The following is a 21,374-nucleotide window of genomic DNA, read 5'->3' as shown; positions in this document are numbered from 1 at the left end:
GCTCTCAGTTTAAAAAAAAATCAAACAAAGAACTGCTCTCATGGTTTAAAAAAACAAGCTCTGTAAACAAAAGCTGCTGTCAGCTCACACTTCAAAGGGGAAAGCCTGCAAAAATGAACCTGTCTAAAAAAGAAAACAGAAAGCTACACCTGTAAAAGGTCCTATATTTATAAAACATCAGCATCATTCAGAAAATGGCTTTCAGGTATCTAGTTCTGGACTGGAGGTCGTCAGACATAACGCCTGAATTTAAAATGTTCCAACAGTAGATGAAACTGTTTCCTGGATCAAGAAGTGAGTAAACAGAGAAACAGGAGATCGAATTCAAGATCGCACTGGGCAATGAGGGCCTGCAATGGATCAAAACATCAGGATTGTCTGCTGAAGATCAGAAGGACCCTAAACAAGATATGGAAATTTTTGGAGTACCGTCACAAGGTGAAGGTAAATTTCCCAGTACATAGGCTTGAGGGTATGACCTACTGGCAAAGGCAAGATGAGTCCATTGATCAGTTTGTTGAAAGGTGCTGAGATAAAGCTCAAGAATGCGACTTCGCAGAAATTGAATTGTCAGAACATGTTATAGAGCTTATGTTCTTATAGGAAAGTGGAGTTGAGGCGAGATGAGATCAGCCATGATCGTATTGAATGGTGGAGCAGGCTCGATGGGATGAATTGCCTATTCCTTCTCCTAGTTCTTATGTTCTTATGTTCATGTCTACCTCACTATAGGCCTCTCAAAAAGATTTGCTAGAAAAGAAGGGCACTACCCAACGATGGAAGGAAATTTGAAGCCATCATGGCTGGGTGCCAACAGTTACAAGTGTTGGGGTGGCTATGATAATTGGTATGGTAGCCAAGGCTCACAAGTCTGCTAAGCCTTGTGACAAACGTGGCTTGATTCACCCAATTCGCAGATGCCCGGTGTACCAGGACCAGCGTAAAGCTTGTGGCATGTGAGAATATTGGGCAAGGTAGCGCAGAAGGCCTAGCTCAGATACTGCACACAGCAATTGTGGCAGATCACAAGCAGAGAGAACAGGACGGGATGGCAAACGCAACAAAAGATATGTTAACGCAAAACAAAAGCCCAAGCAGGTACATCAGGTCAGCAGAGGGGTAGGTTGTCAGGAGCACACAGGTGAAGAATGCACTTGTACAAACAGCAAGTAAGCAATTCACATAGTTAACTTGGATCAACAAGCCAATGCTATTATGCAATCTGAGGGATTTGCCATGATCGGGATTATATTTCCACTGAAGAGTGGCAGGCATAAGCTCAGAGTAAAAATCAACACCGGAGCAAGTGAAAATATTCTGCCCATCAGTATACTGAAGGACATATATCTAAAGAAATGGGAATCTATCATACGATCCACCATGGCGAGGCTGACTGCCTACAATGGTTCGCCAATCAAGTGCATTGGAACGATAACCTTGCAGTACAGCTTTGGGAGTTCCGAATGGCTACCACAGATGTTTTATATTATAGACACAACTGGATCGGCTGTCACAGGAATTCCAGTATGCCAAGATTTACAATTCGCCACAGCACATAAGGTCAGCACTGCACCAAAAGATACACAAGGTTGGAAAACGGAGTGCATTGAGTAGGTTCAAGACCGGAAACTAATTTACCCAGACAGGTTTGGCTTCCCTCTGTGTCATAACTTTTCTGTTTCTATGTTTCTAGGTAGATTGGAAAAGCCAATTACAGGATAAAGCAGTAACGGAGCAATGGAAGACATTTATGGAAGAGATAATTTATGTACAAACTAGCATATTCCTTTGAAGAGAAAAGGTAGAGCATCCAAAGCTAACGTCCCCTGGATGCCAAAGGAACTGAAAGTAAAGGTAAAACAGGAAAAGGAGCTCATGACAACTGTCAGGAGCAAGATTCAGTTAGCACTCAGGAAGATGGAAAGTACAGGAGGGAATTGAAAAAGTTAATATGAGAGGCAAAGAGAGGTTATAAGAAATGATTAGCAGGCAACATAAACTTTCATTTCAAAAGGTATGGATTAATCAAGAAAAGTCAGCACGGATTTGTTAAAACAAACTGTGTCTGATAGACTGATTTGAATTGTTTGATGAGGTAATACAGAAGATTCTTTTAATATTTTTATTCATTCATGGGGATGTGGGCGTCACAGGCTAGGCCCGCATTTATTGTCCATCCCTAATTGCCCTTGAGAAGGTGATGGTGAGCTGCTTTCTTGAACCACTGCACTCCATGTAGGGTAGGTACACCCACAGTGTTCTGAGGAAGAGAGTTCCAGGATTTTGATCCAGCGACAGTGAAGGAACAATGATATAGTTCCAAGTCGGGATGATGTATGGCTTGGAGGGGAAGTTGCAGATGGTGGTGTTCCCATGCATTTTCTGCCCTTGTCTTTCTAGGTGGTAGAGGTTGCCGGTTTGGAAGCTGCTGTCTAAGGAGCCTTGGTGCGTTGCTGCAGCGCATCTTGTAAATGGTACACATTGCTGCCACTGTGCGTCAGTGGTGAAGGGAGTGAATGTTTGTGAATGGGGTGCCAAACAAGTGGGCTGCTTTGTCTGGATGGTGTCGAGCTTCTTGAGTGTTGTTGGAGCTGCACCCATCCAGGCAAGTGGAGAGTATTCCATCACACTCCTGACTTGTGCCTTGTAGATGGTGGACAGGCTTTGGGGAGTCAGGCGATGAGTTAAACGCCACAGGACACCTAGCCTCTGACCTGCTCTTGTTGCCATGGTATTTATATGACCTCTCCAGTTCCGTTTCTGGTCAATGATAATCCCCAGGATGTTGATAGTGGGGGATTCAGTGAATGTAATGCCATTGAATGTCAATGGGAGATGGTTAGATTCTCTCTTGTTGGAGATAGTCATTGCCTGGCACTTGTGTGGCGCGAATGTTACTTGCCACTTATCAGCCCAAGTCTGGATATTGTCCAAAGTCTTGCTGCATTTCTACACAGACTGTTTCAGTATCTGAGGAGTCGCGAAGGGTGCTGAACATTGTGCAATCATCAGCGAACATCCCCACTTCTGATCTTATGACTGAAGGAAGGTTATTGATGAAGCAGCTGAAGATGGTTGGGCCTAGGACACTACCCTGAAGAACTCCGGCAGTGATGTCCTGGAGCTCAGATGATTGACCTCCAACAACCACAACCATCTTCCTTTGTGCTAGGTATGACTCCAACCAGTGGAGAGTTTTCCCCCTGATTCCCATTGACTTCAGTTTTGCTAGGGCTCCTTGATGCCATACTCCGTCAAATGCTGCCTTGATGTCAAGGGCAGTCACTCTCACCTCACCTCTTGAGTTCAGTTCTTTTGTCCATGTTTGAACCAAGGCTGTAATGAGGTCAGGAGCTGAGTGGCCCTGGTACAACCCAAACTGAGTGTCTCTGAGCAGGTTATTGCTGTGCAAGTGCCACTTGATAGCACTGTCGATGACACCTTCCATCACTTTACTGATGACTGAGAGTAGGTTTATGGGGTGGTAATTGGCCGGGTTGGACTTGTCCTGCTTTTTGAATACAGGAAATAACTGGGCATTTTTCCACATTGCCGGGTAGATGCCAGTGTTGTAGCTGCACTGTAACAGCTTGGCGAGGGGTGCGGCAAGTTCTGGAGCACAGGTCTTCAGTACTATTGCTGGAATGCTGTCAGGGCCCATAACCTTTGCAGTATCCAGTGTCTTCAGTCGTTCCTTGATATCACATGGAGTTAATCGAATTGGCTGAAGTCTGGCATCAGTGATGCTGGGGATTTCAGGAGGAGGCCGAGATGGATCATCAACTCGGCACTTCTGGCTCAAGATTGTTGCAAATGCTTCAGCCTTATCTTTTGCACTGATGTGCTGGGCTCCCCCATCATTCAGGATGGGGATAATTGTGGAGCCACCTCCTCCAGTTAGTTGTTTAATTGTCTACCACCATTCATGGCTGGATGTGGCAAGACTGCAGAGCTTAGATCTGATCCGTTGGTTATGGAATCACTTAGCTCTGTCTATTGCATGCTACTTACACAGTTTGGCATGCAAGTAGTCCTGGGTTGAAGCTTCACCAGGTTGACACCTCATTTTGAGGTCTGCCTGGTGCTGCTCCCGGCATGCCCTCCTTCACTCTTCATTGAACCAGGGTTTGTCTCCCGGCTGGATGGTAACGGTAGAGTGGGGGATATGCCAGGCCTTGTGATTACAGATTATGTTTGAGTACAATTCTACTGCTGTTGATGGCCCACAGCGTCTCATGGATGCCCAGTTTTGCATTGCTAGATCTGTTCGAAATCTATCCCATTCAGCACGGTGGTAGTGCCACACAACACGATGGAGGGTATCCTCAATGTGAAGGTGGGACTTCGTCTGCACAACAACTGTACTCAAACATAATCTGTAACCACATGGCCTGGCATATCCCCCACTCTACCGTTACCACTCCTACCAATACTGTCTTGGACAGATGCATCTGTGGCAAGCAGATTGGTGAGGACAAGGTCAATTATGTTTTTCCCTCTTGTTGGTTCCCTCACCATCTGCCGCATACCCAGTTTAGCAGCTATGTCCTTTAGGACTCGGCCAACTCGGTCAGTAGTATTGATCAAGGTAGTGCAGTAAATGTATATATGGGCTTTTGGAAGGCATATGACAAAGTACCACACAGGAGGATTATTAAGGAGATGCAAACCCATGGAATTAAGGGAGAAGTGGTGGTATGAGTACAAAATTGGCTCAGTGACAGGAAACAAAGGGAGGCTATGGATAGATGTTTTTCAGACTAGGAGTGGTTGGCAGTGGTGTTCGCCAAGGGTAAGTCTGGCTTCATTACTCTTTCCAATTTTTATAAATGACTTAGACTCAGGAGTAGGCAATAGCATTACAAAGTTTGCAGATGATCAGAAAATTGGCAACGTACAAAGTTATACTCTATGGGAGGACATAGACAGGATGGCGAAATGGCAGTAGCATGGCAGATGGAGTTCAATGTAGAGAAAGGTAAAGTGCTGCACGTTGGGAGAACTAAAATGGAAAGACAGTATACTATAAATGGAATGATTTTGAAAAGTATAGATTAGTAGAGATGATGGATGAGAGACCTTGGTGTCTATATACACAAATCTTTAAAGGTGGTAGGATAAGTTGATAAGATGGTTAAAAAAGCACTTGGGTTTATAAATAGGGAAATAAGATATAAAAGCAAAGAGATCATGCTGGAAATTTATAGTTCACTGGTTAGGCCTCAGCTGAAGTATTGTGGACAATTCTGGGCACTACACTTCAGGAAAGATGTAAAGGCCTTAGAAAGAGCAGAACGAGGTTTACCAGGATGTTACGAGGGATGAGGGGCTTCAGTAATGAGGAGAGGTTCGAAAAGTTGGAACTGTTCTCCTTAAAACAGAGAAGGTTAAGGTGACCTAGTGGAGATTTTTAAGATGAGAGGTTTTGCTACTCCCTCCAGTGAGTGAACCAGTAATTAGAGGTCATAGATTCTAAATCATTGGCAAAAGATCTAGAGGGCAACAAATAAGATTTATTTTAGTTTAGTTTAGTTTTAGTTTAGAGATACAGCACTGAAACAGGCCCTTCGGCCCACCGAGTCTGTGCCGATCATCAACCACCCATTTATACTAATCCTACACTAATCCCATATTCCTACCACATATATTTCCCTACCACCTACCTATACTAGGGGCAATTTATAACAGCCAATTAACCTATCAACCTGCAAGTCTTTGGCATGTGGGAGGAAACCGGAGCACCCGGAGGAAACCCACGCAGACACAGGGAGAACTTGCAAACTCCGCACAGGCAGTACCCAGAATCGAACCCAGGTCCCTGGAGCTGTGAGGCTGCAGTGCTAACCAATGCGCCACTGTGCCGCCCATAGACTCATAGACTTGTTGTGATCTGGAACACTCTACCTGAAAAGGTGGTGGAAACTGATTCTATAAATCATTTAAAAAGTGAATCCGACAGGTACTTAAGGATGAGGAACTTAAAGGCTACAGGCAAAGAGCAGGATGTGCTACTAAGCATGACTGCTCTTTCAAAGAGCCAGCACAGGCATGATGAGCTGGATGCCCTTCTTCTGTGCTGTATGCTTCTATGATTCTATGATTGTATGATAACAGTAGCCCTGTTAGAACTGTTCAGCACGTGTCCTTGATAAAGAATCCAATCAGGTAATAAGGACTTTATTGAGGAAAAGGTAATGACAATACTATATGAAGGTTACCTGGGTAACAATGTCCAGCCCTAAACCTCTTGAATCAACTACAATAATAGTCAGGATGGTCTGAAGTACTAGTGCCGTGCAGTTGTTTATCCCAAACATTAAGGCATAACGTTCCATGCAAAGGTTAGATGCGATTTGGAATCTGAGAATTAAGAAAGCAGAATTATGCACCATGTAGCATTTAAATTTGTCAATGAGCTCTGTAACAAATCAAAAAATATTTTAATTTGATCAAAAATTTATTTTTGCTAAAAATTAAATTTTAGTAATAAGATCCCTAATTATCATGTTATTAGGGTTGTCACAAGCACAATCACTAAATGGATATACAGGAGCAGTTCAAAATATAGTTGGCTGTAATAAGAACTTTATGTAAGTTATGACCAAAATAGAGAACTCATTGTGAGGAGGTGTCTTATAAATCTTTAGATATAAAATATTAAAATCAGTTGTAGAAATTAAGTAAAAACAAGCTGTATATTAAAAGATAGCTTATGCTTGTATTTTCAGACAATGACCAGCAGGACAATTCAACAGAAAAGAAACCGGAGTGGATTTTCATCTTCATTACCAGGGATGACCAGAATGGAAAATCTACCAGGGAGTTTTACAGGGCCTATTGGATTCCTATTTGTCTCCAAATTGAGTCTCGTGTTGTACCTACTGGCTTGTCTCATTCTTTGTGTATTTTTAATGAAAAAATTCATAGTGGTTTGGATTGTGTCTGATTGTTTTGAAATTTAGAATCAGATTGTGACAGATTCTATTGACATGCTGTATGAGGGTTATATGTTCAATAATAAATTAAACTCCCACAATGCACTAAGCAATCATTACTGAGTTTCATTCTCAGCTAAATTTTACATAATAATTTGAATTTTTTTAAGGACAGTTATATTTTTAAAATTTCGATAACTGATTCTAACATTTTAGAACCAATAATTTTCAAGAGCTCCCTCCCAATGAGTTCAATATTTTAGCCTGCCTGTCAAAGAAAGGTAACAAGTGTAGCATGGGTTCTAAGTCATGAGGAGGGAAGAAAATCAGATTGTGAGTTATACAACTACTAGCGCTATGTTCTGAGTAATGTTGGCAGAGGCCTGGTAGTTGGTGGCCTGTCTGTTCTCTCAGCTAGGGACCAGTGCCCAACATTGAGGGAGGGAACGACAAGGAAGAGATATGGTTGAAAACCTTAGCAGCACTCACGTGGTTATTGTAATGAGCAGCATGTATGAGGCTTTGAATATCATGTAACCAGCATAGCAAACCCAGATGTTATCTGTATAGTCCATGATGAATACAGCAGCACTGCTAACTCCGGAGAAGATTCCCAGTACTAGCTCTCCCCAGACAGCCCAGTCCAGCTTAATGTAACCCACACCAAAGGAGGTGATGGCACCTATAAACATTAAAAAAAAACAAATCAGAACTCAAACTGCACTGCTGTCACTGAGGTGCTACATTAAAATATATGGGTTAACTCTTTGTGACAAATAGTGGGCAGAGGACTGTCAAACAATTGCACCAAGTGTTTAGTTTAGTTTAGAGATACAGCACTGAAACAGGCCCTTCAGCCCACCGAGTCTGTGCCAACCATCAACCACCCATTTATACTAATCCTACACTAATTCCATATTCCTACCACATCCCCACCTGTCCCTATATTTCCCTACCACCTACCTATACTAGGAGCAATTTATAATGGCCAATTAACCTACCAACCTGCAAGTCTTTGGCATGTGGGAGGAAACCAGAGCACCCAGAGGAAACCCACGCAGACACAGGGAGAACTTGCAAACTCCACACAGGCAGTACCCAGAATTGAACCTGGGTCACTGGAGCTGTGAGGCTGCGGTGCTAACCACTGCACCACTGTGCCGCCCAGTAATACTGGCTGTTTGCTCATGGGAGACCCCAGCTTGTTACTGTCTTAGATGGAGAAAGCTCATTCGAGAATGCATCTTACATCTCGAGGGACTTCATTGGGAAGATGCGGAGGTGAAGTCGAGGCATTGAAGGGAGTGTACAAACCTCCAAACTACTCCTCTACCTGACCCCTCAAGCACCACTGCCCCTCTTGTTGCTGAGACTGCAGATCACTCATTGAACAATCAGCCATCTCAGAACCCATTGAACCAGAGTGGAAGCAAGTCATCTGCGATCCCAAGGGACTACCTAAGAAGAAGTAATGTTGAAATGTTTAAATCTATTATATGTAATCTGGCCAACTCAAAATTGTACACCAAATGTCGTGCACAAGACCAAAGCCCCACAGATTCTAACCTTCCTTGATAGACAAGTATGGAAGAAACTTATGCCAGGCAGGCAAGCCTGACCACAGCTTATGCTCCTGCTCCAAAATCTAACCATTCTAGACTGTAATCTGGAATTCCATAGAGTCTGTGACCATCCTCAGGTCTGCGTTTCTCTTGTAGAATTTACCCAAATTTGGCCACTGTGTGAACATTGTCCTCTTCCACCTCCCCTTTAAAATTTATCGATTTGTTCCTCACCAGCATGGTCCCTAGTTGCTGCCAGCTGCTGCTTCAGGTACTCACTATGCTGCACACTATCGGAAGGAATTCCTATCTTATGATAGTTTTGTGAGGTTGTGAAATCAGGAATTCTCCATTCCTTCCCCCCAGGTTACAGCAGAATTTTCTGCCTGGAGCAGCAGCATCAGGGAGAAGCCAAAAACTGTGGACAGTGGTCCATCAGGGAAGTGGTTCCAGAGGATAGGACTGATGGCTCTGTCACCAACACTGGGGTGCACAGAATGCCAGGAAAAGCATGGCCTTTAAAAATTCCCCATCGCCCCCTCCATCCTGCGGTATTTCTTCAGTGATGTTTAGTTGCATTCACTCATTAGATAAATTTTCTATCTGACAGGATAACAAATGCATTTCATAAATTTCAAACTCTCTTGTGTCAGCTTCACCAAGTAGCAAGATTACCTTCTTAATATCTAACTGACATCTGATAACCAACAATGTTCCCAATCATTTCTCCCATTACATGGAACACAATGTTTCTGAAGGTGTGTCTCTTACGTGTTTATAACATCATATAATTATACTGCAGTAACAATTTTTAAGGTCATACGAATTCAGATAGTATACATTTCATTGGAGAAGCTAATTGACTTTAAGATAATAACTTGAAAAAAAGCATTATCAACCGATGCCTAAGTGTCAGACTTAATGATATGAACACAGAAATTAGGATGAGGCCATTCGAGTCTGCTCCATTTGATAAGGTCATGGCTAATCTGAATGTGGCAAAGAGTACCAGAGGTCAGTGTTGTACTAAATAACAATTTTTTTATGATAGTAGGGAACTATCTTTGATCTGATAGTTTTAGTGTAGCTAGGTATGTTACTTAGTAATTCCATACATGTGAAAAGCTGTCTGTTCTGGTGGTGCTGGGAATTTGTTTTGTAGTGTGGACAGGGCATCATCTGGTAGTAGTGTGTTGAAATTCTTTCCGTTCTTTAGTAGATTTAGTGGGTGGAATACTTTCGGAGTTCTTCTGTCATTTTAGTCTGGGGAGGGATGTGTCAGTGTTCAGTAGAATTTTAATGTGGGTGGGGATTTATCTGTGTTACATAGTTTTCGTGGGCTGTATTTTGTTCCCAACCTGACATCGGGTTCTGTAGTTGAGGGGGGGAGGGGGCGCTGGAAAATCGGAGTGGCAGCAGCTGCCACGGAACCCAATGCCGGGATTGTCGGGCCCAATCTTCCCGGCAGCGGGGAAGCTCCATGGCAGCCCCTCCTCCGCTCTGCAACGGGATCTGACCTCCCATATTTAAATAACATATTTGCATGAAGTAAAATATAAAACGCAGCAATCTTACCTTCAGTTCCCAATCCTCAGCGCGACAAGCAGCACTCATTCACCTTCTCTTTCCCATCCAGGGAAAGCTGGCGCCACCAAGGTGGGGAAAGGGGCAACTTTGCACTCTGATGGGGGAGGGGGAGGGGTGGGTGGAATGGTGAACTGTGCACTCTGATGGGTAGGTGAGGGGAAGGTGTGTGCTCTGCGTTATGGTGTACTGTTTGCAGGGCTAGCAGCCTTTTTAAAATGGCGCCAGCACCTGCTCCTTCAACAGGTGAAGCTGTGAATGGCATTGCTCTGTGTCAATATAAAATCCAGCCCAGTGTGTGTGGGGATTTATCTGTGTTCTTTGGCAATTTTCTTGTTAGTGGAATTCTAGATGTTCTCTGGTAGCTTTAGAGCCATTGTCTAAAGCTCCTGCCACTCTCTTGCCCCGTTTAAGACTGTGTTCAAAACCTACCTCTTTGTACAAGCATTTGCTTGCCAACCGAAATGTCTCCTTCTTTGGCTTGGTGTCAATTTGTGTATGATTACACTCCTGTAAGGCCCTGTGGGACGTTTTACAGCATTAAAGATGCTATATAAATGCAAGTTGTTGTTGGAAAGGATCCCTTGGAATTTCAGTGTGGGTGGAGATCTCTCTGTTTCCTATGACGGCTTTAAGAGGATTGGACACCTCTGTTACATGGTAGAGTTAGTAGAGGCAGGTGAGAGAGATCGATTCACTCCCCTGCTTGTTGCCGTACTGCTGTTTTCTTTCCAAAATTTTAACCATTTTTCTCCCCAGCACCTTCTTTTCCTGTTGAATTTCCACTCCCATCATTGAGAATGCTCCCAGTGGCTGGCCCCAACCAGGTTGAGAGCCTGCACTAAATATATAACACTAATTCTGGAAGATCCATCAGGATCAATAGTTTCTAATTATGCATGGGCAAAGTTCAACAGTCCTGCAACCTAAACATCAGGATCAGGAAATTTACCTGACTATATGTAGTGAATACCAAAAAGAATGCTGTTTTAAAGTGCGCTGAAAATTGAAATATTAGGAGTCATACTTATGACATAGGAACTATGCATGACACAATGTCAAAACATTACTATGATGCTCTGGTGATGTGGAATTCATGGATCTGTAATCACACTGTTATCATTGCCATGGTACTGCAGGAGGAAATATTCTTTGTGATTCACTGGACTCAATAATATCAAAGAGCAAATGTGTGTGCATCACGCAGGTAGCAGCACGTGGCTCTACCTGGCCCTGGGGAATTGATGCAAGTCTGTATAGCGTTGCTTGAAGCGGTGCTACATGAACAAATGTCTCCCCTATAAGCAACATTAGCATTGGTGGCCATTAATTTAACTTAGTCTTGCAGGCACTTTTTCAACAGTAGATTAAGATTGTGCTCTAACAGGCTGTGCTCTGCCTTCTCACACAGAGGTACAGAAAAGCTTTGAGGTGTTCCTGTGCATCATCTAATGGAGGCCTGAGAACAGAACTGGTGTCCACTTTCTTAGGGAAACATAAATGAGAGAAAAAAAATTTTAAGTTGGGAAGGCTGTCAACACGGCATTGGGATCCTTACCTTTACTAATAGAGTATAAAAGTAATGAATAATGCTAAACCTTTATGAAGCATAGGTTAGGCCTCAGCTGGAGTATTGAGTTCAATTCTGGTCACCACACTTAATGAAGGCTGTCAAGGCCTTAGAGAGGGTACAGATGAGATTTATTAAAATGGTACCAAGGATGAGGGACATCAGTTATGAGGCGAGAGTAAAGAAGCCACGATTGTTCTCCTTGGGGCAGAGAATGTTAAGAGGAGACTTGTTAGAGGTGTTCAAAATCTGTAATGGTTTTGATAGAGTAAATAAGGAAAATTGTTTCCAGTGGCAGCAGGATCATTAACCAGAGGACAGAGATTTAAGGTGTTCAGCCAAAGAACATGATGCAACATGAGGATATATCTTTTCACACAGTGAGTTGTTGTGATCGAGAATGCACTGCCTGAATGGATGGTGGAAGCAGATTCAGTAGTAATGATCAAGGGGGAATTGGATAAATATTTGAAGGGAAAACAATTGCAAGAGTAGGGGCGTGGGACTAGTTGACTTGCTTCACCACAGAGCCAGTATAGGTATGATATGCTGAAAGGTCTCTTTCTGTGCTGTATCATTCTATGATTCTACAAGTGGGCCTGGATGTTATTCAGTAAACTTAGACACTTGAATGATGATGCAAAAGATGATGTTTGTCATTCTCCTTGTATAAATTTAATTGAAGTGGAACAATTTCCTAAATGCAAACTTTTCACTTTTACAGACAGAATATTGGCCTAGAATGTGCTCTTAAAGTAACAGTGAAGCCAATGGTCCTCACCTTTATTTATGCACAAATTGCACAGCAATTTCAGGCAAGAGCAGATGCAGTTATGTGCTAAAATCCAGAACTTGCTGTCTGAGATGCGCTACTCTGCCTTTAGCGTTACATAAACGGCAGCCTGACGCACTGTTTCAAATTCATGGAACATATGAAGTTCCTGTAGTTGCATGGGAGGTACAAACTAAACTTGTCATAGAAAGTTAGGTCTTGTCCATTTCAGTCCAAGTACCCCATTTAACGCGTGATGTGTTAGCTGCTGTGATTTAATTTTTGTTGGAAATATATAAAATATTACTTTTTTTTAAGTTTATCTGTCTTTTTTTCTCTCTCTTTTAATCCAATCTTTCTCCATTCCTCTTTCTGTACCTGATTTGACATTGAATTAACTATTCTAACTTATACTTCCTGGTTCGGACTCTGTACTGTTCATTTCACAATCCTTCACTCAAATTGGTTAAAGAGATACACAGTTGCTTGCCCTTTTCACACAGATCTCAGATGCACTGTGCTCTTTTCATCTCTCACATACAGCAACTACCAGTGCACGATCGCATGGACAAGAGCAACTATAACTAACAGCGGGTGCCGTTCAGTGACTGGCTACGGCAAATCTGGGGACATCGTGTTTATTGAAGCAATATTTTTGTATTTGATATTTAGGAAAATATCAGCAGATTCAATCGAGGCCTTCAAAAGAGAACTGGATAATTAACTGAAGAGAAATAAATTTCAGGGCTACGGGGAAAAGGCAGGGGAGTGGGACTGGGTGAGTTGCTCTTGCAGACAGTCAGTATGGACATGACGGGTCAATGACCTCCTTTTGTGCTGTAACCATTCTATGATTCTACAATAATGCAGCCTAATATCAATAACCCTACCTGCAAGAGTTGTCAATGCCTCTACACCACCATTATATACTGAGGAGTTCTTGGATGGTGCAATATGATCCCAAAGCACTTGAACATAATTGAAAATCTGATAGTAGCCACAAGTAGCTATGGCCCACCAGAAAGACCAATAAATCAGATTTCTTGATGAGTAACATGTCTTAAAATCGGACCACAGCTGAAGAATTGCCTTTACAAAAGCTTTCTTCTCTTTCATTCTCACAGAGTCGACAATATCTAACTGTTTTCTTTCAGGGAGGATGATGTTCTCAGAGGATCCCTGTATCTTTCTCTTGAGGTTTAAGCAGCCTTTGGATGTGTTTGGTTTTATTGTCTTATTTGAGGATTTAGCTGTGCTTTGGCAGACTATGCTTTGCCTGGGCATAGGTAGAAAAAATGAGGTCACCAAGGCGAGAGTCACTGATCCCAATGAAATGGCATTTAAATAGAAATAAGAGACACCTCCTAGAGAAACTAAAAGTTGTGCCATTGCTGATCCCACTGTATAAGCAGTCAAAGTAATACTTCGGCAGTAACTAGTCACTTTCTGGTAGTGCTCAGAATCAACAACACTATAAATATAAGAGTAGTAGGCCACATCTGAAGCTGATACAAAACCATTGTTGAATTGAAGGTACTGCATAGCAACCATTCCGTCTGCGAAGAGTAGCAAAATATAGTTAATCACAAGAGCAACACCTTGTGCAATGATGATAGGTTTGTATCGGAGATAGTCCGTGAACAAGAAGACTGGGATCAACAATGCCAAGAATGAATACGTCCATATGGGGAACAACTGGTTCGTAACCTGACCAAAAGAGAAAGTAATATCAGTTTACTTGGCTTTTGACCACAACAGTCACAGTTAATAGTTTTTAGTTTCACACTAGGTTTGCAGCTATATTTGGACATGATTCTATTGACATATATATCACGGATATAATTGAGGAGGTGCAGGATACAATTTATATTCCATGAATTGATAAGTGTGTCAGCCATGGCTCAGATGGTCGCATTCTTTCCCAAGTCAGAAGGTTGTGGCTTCATGTTCCACTCCAAGACTTGAGCACAACAATCTAGGCTGGCATTCCAGTGCAAAACTGAAGCAGTGCTGCACTGTCAGATGTGCTGTGTTCTGAATGAGGCGTTAAACTGAGACCCCATCTGCCCTCTCTGATGGACATAAAAGATCCTGTGGCACTATTTCAAAGATGAGCAGGGGAATTATATCTGGTGTCCTGGCCAATATTTATCCCTCACTTAATATCACAAAAACAGATTATCTGGTCATTATCACATTATTTGTGGAAGATTCCTCCGCGCAAATTGGCTGTCACGTTTCCTACATTACAACAGTGACTACCCTTCAAAAGTACTTAAATAAAAGCAAATACTGTGAACGCTGGAAATCTGAAACAAAAAACAGAAAGTGCTGGAAATACTAAAGTTGTCCATGGATTGCAGACCAGTCATTGTGAAATCTTTAAAAAAAAATTGTAGCATATGGTCTCTTTTATGGCCTGACTGACATGGAGTATAAAAACTAATATATGAAGATGACATAATCACAAGTGGTATAATGATTTCCGATCCTTAAATGCTTCCTTAATATGGCATGTTTATTTGTAACATAGGGCTGAATTTTATGGCTGCCCCAGCGGGTCAGAAGGTGATGTAGGGGCGGCATAAAATTGAGCGGGAGGCTCCGGGAGGCCTACCCGCCCCACTTCCGCCTCCGGTCAACATTACAGCGGTTGGGTGGGGGTGGGTGCGGGGGTGCGGGGGGGTGTTGGTGGCGGGAAACGGCCTGCCACCCGAGGCCAATCGAGGCCCTTAATTGGCCACTTAATGGCCACTTAAGGGCCCTCGTCCACCTCCATGGGTATTTTACACATGGCAAGTGGGCATGCTGGCAGCGTGAAAGGCCGCCCAGCAATAGCTGGCGGTCTTTCCGCGCCCCGGGGGAGGGGGGACATGGCAGTCGGGCAAAGGGTGCCTGATTGAAGGCCGCCCCCGCCTCCCAATCCACCCCCAGAACCCAAGATGCCTCCCCTCCCCCCAAACGACCACTCCAGCCTCACCGGGGCTTACCTCATCTCCAGGCTCCATGGCGTTGGCTGGGCTGCAGTCCCAGCAGTGGCCACCTCTCCTGGTGGCGTTGCTGGGACTAAGAGCTGCCAGCCCGCTGATTGGCCAGCAGCTCACTGAGGCAGGACCTCCGCCCTCAAGCGGGTGGAAATCCCACCTCGGGACAATTAATACCCGGGGACCCTTAAAATACAGGACGGATCCCGGGGCGAGGCGGAAACGGGTTCACCACCGACTTTTACGTAGGTGGCGAATTCCCATCCGCCTAAGGTAAAATCCAGCCCATAGACTTTACATGGATTTAAAACTTATAAAACAGGAGTTAAAAATAAAACAAACTCTGCAGATAAGTAGAAAACATATTAACATCTGAGCATATAGAATGTGTGGAAGTACACTGATGTATCAGCCTTGGCTCAGTGGTAGCACTCTCACCTCTGAAGCCTGTGGGTTCAAGGCTCACTCCAGAGACGCTACGCTCTCTTGGGTGGATGCAAAGATCTCATGTACTATGCAAAGAAAAGCAGGGGACTTCTCCTAGCATTCTCGCCATCATTTGTCCCTCAACCAATCCTAAAGCAGATGACCTGGTTATTTATTTCAATCCTGTTTGTGGGAACTTTCTATTCACAAATAGACTGCTGTGGTTCCTACATTAAAACAAAAACTACATTTCAAAAGTACATTATTAGCCGTGTAGTGCTTTGAGACATCCTGAGCTTGTGAAAGGTGCTGAGTAAATGCAAGTTATTTCTTTCTTTCACCATAGAATTATGTGTGCTGAGCCTTACCGAGACTTTTGGAGACAAAAGAAAAATGTGCATGTGGTTCAGATTTGAACTCTTGTGCCCTGTAGGTTATAGTTCTAAATCACATGAGCCTATGTATGAAACATAATGAAATAGTGAAGCATATGAATTCAATTGCATTTTGTATTGTGCTAGAGCTTTTTGAATACATACCTGATAAATAGTGAAATTTTTATAAGGTCCAACTAAATATGGTGTCAGAAATGGCTCCGCAGGTTTCATTGTTGCAAAAAATCCATACGTGCACAAGACGAATGTAGAATAAACCCATTCCTTATCTCTCACTGCTTTCCAGCAGTTCATGGCTCTAGAGCTTGCGGAATCACAATTCTGTGTAGTGTCACTGATCGTCAACTCCTGTTCATCTGTCTGTTGCAGTTCAGAGTTGTAAGCCAACTACCTACTTTTGAGGTGAGTTGACAGAATGGGTATGGAAGCTATTAAATTGTCTCAATTGCAAAGCACCACAGAACTGCTTGATTGGCTGCCTCACCTTATAATATCACATGTAATTATTCCTGAATGGACTGAAACTTTGGTCTCTTTGTAATCACTATACTACTTTATATGACCTTATGACTTTGCAGTTGTTACTAAGATAACACCACATAGTTACACCACCCTCTGTTTCAATTTATTGAAGTTATCAAGTCATTTAGGATTCTGTTATCAGATTGAGATTGATGATAAAACTGAAACATTGTTCATAACAGAAATGTGTGAAGTAACCAAAAATATAACATGATCAAGAGTGAAAGCAATATATTCACTCTTGTATTTAAGGCATTAAATGCAAGGAAACATTTTGTTTATTTGTTCATGGGATTTGGGCATCACTGGCTAGGTCAGCATTTATTGCCCATCCCTAATTGCCCTTGAAAATGTAGTATTGAGCTGCCTTTTTGAACTGCTGCAGTCCTTGGGGTCTAGGTACACCAACAGTGCTGTTAGGAAGGGAGTTCCAGGATTTTGACCCAGTGACAGAGAAGGGACGGCGATATAGTTCCAAGTCAGGATAGTGTGTGGCTTGGAGGGGAATTTTCAGGTGGTGTTGTTCTCATGTATCTGCAGTCCTTGTCCTTTTAGGTGATAGAGATCGCAGGTTTGGAAGGTGCTGTCGAAGGAACCTTGGCGAGTTTATGCAGTGCATCTTGTAGATGGTACACACTGCTGCCATTGTGTGTTGGTGGTGAAGGGAGTGAATGTTGAATGTGCTGAATGGAGTGCCAAGCAAGCGGGCTGCTTTGTCCTGGATGGTGTCAAGCTTCTTGAGCATTGCCATCCAGGCAAGTGGAAAGTATTCCATCACACCCCTGACTTGTGCCTTGTAGATTGTGGACAGCATTGGGGAAGCAGGAGGTGTGTTACTCGCCACAGAATTCCCAGCCTCTGGTCTGCTCTTGTAGCCACAGTCTTTATGTGGCTGGTCCAGTTCAGCTTCTGGTCAATGGTAACCCCCAGGATGTTGATAATGGGGGAATTCAGCGATGGTAATGCTATTGAACATCAAAGGGAGATCGTCATTGCATGCACTTGTGTGACGCGAATGTTATGTGCCACCTATCAGTCCAAGTCTGGATGTTGTCCAGGTCTTGCTGCATCTGGACACGGGCTGCTTCAGTACCTGAGGAGTTACGAATGGCGCTGAACATTGTACAATCATCAGTGAATATCCCCACTTCTGATCTTAAGATGTAGGGAAGGTCATTGATGAAGCCGCTGAACATGGTTGGGTATAGGACAGTACCCTGAGGAACTCCTGCAGTAATGTCCTGGCACAGAGATGTTTGACTGCCAATAACCACAACTATTTTCCTTTGTGCTAGGTATGATTCCAACCAGCAGAGAATTTTCCTCCTGATTCCCATTGACTCCAGTTTTGCTAGGGTTCCTTGATGCCATACTCGGTCAAAGGCTGCCTTGATGTCAAGGGCAGTCATTCTCACCTCACTGCGGGAGTTCAGCTCTTTTGTCCATATTTGGGCCAAGGCTGCAAGAGGATTAGGAGCTAAGTGGCCCTGGCAGAACCCAAACTGAGCATCAGTGAGCAGTTACTTGTTGAGCAAGTGCTGCTTGATAGCGCTGTCAACAACACCTTCCATCACTTTGCTTATTATCTTTGTATCCTCATTGGCTACAGGTGAGGTCCCAGAGGACTGGAGAATAGCCAATGTTGTTCCTTTGTTTAAGAAGGGTAGCAAGGATAATCCAAGAGATTATAGGCTGGTGAGCTTTACGTCAGTGGTAGGGAAATTATTAGAGAGGATTCTTCGGGACGGGATGTACTCCCATTTGGAAACAAACAAACTTATAGCGAGAGGCAGCATGGTTTTGTGAAGGGGAGGTCATGTCTCACTAATTTGATTGAGTTTTTTGAGGAAATGACGAAGATGATTGATGAAGGAAGGGCAGTGGATGTTATCTATATGGACTTCAATGAAGCCTTTGACAAGGTCCCTCATGGTAGACTGGTACAAAAGGTGAAGTCACACGGGATCAGAGGTGAGCTGGCAAGATGGATACAGAACTGGCTCGGTCATAGAAGACAGAGGGTAGCAGTGGAAGGGTGCTTTTCTGAATGGAAGGATGTGACTAGTGGTGTTCCGCAGGGATCAGTGCTGGGACCTTTGCTGTTTGTAGTATATATAAATGATTTGGAGGAAAAAGTAGCTGGTTTGATTAGTAGGTTTGCAGACAACACAAAGGTTGGTGGAGTTGCGGACAGTGATGAGGATTGTCAGAGGATACAGCAGGATATAGATCGGTTGGAGACTTGTGCGGAGAAATGGCAGATGGAGTTTAATCCAGACAAATGTGAGGTAATGCATTTTGGAAGGTCTAATGCAGGTGGGAAGTATACAGTAAATGGCAGAACCCTTAGGAGTATTGACAGGCAGAGAGATCTGGGCGTACATGTCCACAGGTCACTGAAAGTGGCAACACAGGTGGATAAGGTAGTCATGAAGGCATACGGCATGCTTGCCTTCATCGGTCAGGGCATAGAGTATAAAAATTGGCAAGTCATGCTGCAGCTGTACAGAACTTTAGTTAGGCCACACTTCGAATATTGCGTGCAATTCTGGTTGCCACACTACCAGAAGGACGTGGAGGCTTTGGAGAGGGTACAGAAGAGGTTTACCAGGATGTTGCCTGGTCTGGAGGGCATTAGCTATGAGGAGAGGTTGGATAAACTCGGATTGTTTTCACTGGAACGACGGAGGTGGAGGGGCGACATGATAGAGGTTTACAAAGTTATGAGTAGCATGGACAGAGTGGATAGTCAAAAGCTTTTTCCTAGGGTGGAAGAGTCAGTTACTAGGGGACATAGGTTTAAGGTGAGAGGGGCAAAGTTTAGAGTGGATGTGCGAGGCAAGCTCTTTACAGAGGGTGGTGAGCGCCTGGAACTTGCTGCCGGGGGAGGTGGTGGAAGCAGGTACGATAGCGACGTTTAAGAGGCATCTTGACAAATACTTGAATAGTATAGGAATAGAGGGATACGGTCTCCGGAAGTGCTGAAGGTTTTAGTTTAGGCAGGCATCAAGATCGGCGCATGCTTGGAGGGCCGAATGGCCTGATCCTGTGCTGTACTGTTCTTTGTTCTTTGTTCTCTTTGAGATTAGATTGATAGGTCGGTAATTGGCCAGGTTAGATTTGTCCTTCTTTTTGTGGACAGGACATACCTGGGCATTTTTCCATATTGCCAGGTAAATGCCAGTGCTGTAGTTTAATGGAACGACATCCTTTTAAAAACATCATCACCATTTCTTTTGAATTCATTTGTTAGTGAATTTGCGTATGCATTAAGATGAAAGAAACCATTTCTGGAGGTTAGTAATGCAAATAATATTTTAGCAAATGGCACCAGAGTGGTAGTCTCACACAGACAGGCTACAAGGATGGCTGGTATAGCAAATGAAAATGTCATACTAATAAAGTAAATGTGATCTAATGAAGCTGTGCCGGAGGTACATTAAAAGAGTTTTACTCTGTAACAGACATGCAGTGTAAATGAAGTTGGAGTGCTATATTGTGATATCAGTTTGGTGCCAAGGATGGAAAATCTTTTGTCTTATGCAATTCTATCTTCACCAAATCCCTCTCTATGCAAACCCATGTCCCTTCTGGTCCCTTAAGTACATCTCCCCAAGTTGCTTCCATTGCTTCAGTGAGTCTAAATACCTGACTTTCTACAAGCCTTCCAATCTGTCCTTCAAGTTACTCACATTTATTACCCAACAAGATTTCTTCTTGTCCTCTTAGTCTGTGCATTGAGATACACCTCAGCCTAGGCAACTGTATCCTGATTCTGGACTCACTCTGCTCTACCTCCTACGAGCGTCTGTTCTTCTTTCCTCTCTCAACCTCAGCCTTCACATAAAACTTCTCAAGCACACTTACAGCTACCTGCTTGCCCTTTCTATCAGATGAGGCCCTTATTTTGGTCAACCTATTATCTGAAACATGTGGAAGCCCTTTGCCATGTTGAACAGCCTCCAAAACAAAGTATGAGGAATCCATATCAATAGAATTTTCATGTGATTGATGCAGGGTGCACACTCTCTCCCATAAGGACCCAAAAAACTAAGATGTGTATCAGAAATAGACAAGGCTTAAGGGCCCTCGAGTATATAGAGATGCTGCTGGAGTTTAACCAGCTATCCCATATAACTTATCAACACAGAGTTCTGATAAAGCTACTGCCTCTTTTTTCAGTTACCTATTGGGACCTAGCTTACACAATTATTTGGAGGAATCATAGCCTACTAATAGGCCTACACTCAGCAATGATCCAGGTTGATTATTGTTACGACCGACTGCTCCAGTCAAAGCTCCCAATCAAAATATACAATTCTGATTGTGGTGGGAGAAACATACGGTTAATTCAATCCCGTCCCTCCACAGATCGCCTAAGTCGAAACAGTTGCTCCTTCTCCAGTGATGAATTTCAACAATTAACAACTTGCAAACACTTTTTCATGAATCAATTTGGCTTTAGAATTTTTGAGGGATAAAAGATAGTCACAGTCTAACTTCCCTTCCTTCAATTTAAATTATCAGAGATCTCTGTTTTGGTTTGACTTTTTTGAACTTTGAGAGAGAATAATAAACAAACAGACTAAATTCTCTTCTTTCAGTTTAAATGGTCTGACAGCCC

General features: G+C 43.2%; 1 protein-coding gene across 1 annotated transcript; it reads right to left on the bottom strand.

Annotated features, from left to right (window-relative positions):
- Nucleotides 1–1,775: 1,775 nt before the first annotated feature.
- On the bottom strand, nucleotides 1,776–16,522 carry LOC137375054 (thiamine transporter 2-like). Its single transcript, XM_068041680.1, has 6 exons — nucleotides 16,373–16,522; nucleotides 13,314–14,130; nucleotides 7,425–7,617; nucleotides 6,219–6,360; nucleotides 5,846–5,928; nucleotides 1,776–1,842 (listed from the first exon to the last, which is right to left on the bottom strand). The coding sequence occupies exons 1-6, from the start codon at nucleotides 16,520–16,522 to the stop codon at nucleotides 1,776–1,778; spliced, it is 1,452 nt and encodes a 483-aa protein (XP_067897781.1).
- Nucleotides 16,523–21,374: the final 4,852 nt, after the last annotated feature.

The sequence above is a fragment of the Heterodontus francisci genome, chromosome 11 (assembly GCF_036365525.1).
Source record: "Heterodontus francisci isolate sHetFra1 chromosome 11, sHetFra1.hap1, whole genome shotgun sequence".
Classification (NCBI taxonomy): domain Eukaryota; kingdom Metazoa; phylum Chordata; class Chondrichthyes; order Heterodontiformes; family Heterodontidae; genus Heterodontus; species Heterodontus francisci.
This window is presented reverse-complemented; position numbering and strand designations above follow the sequence as displayed.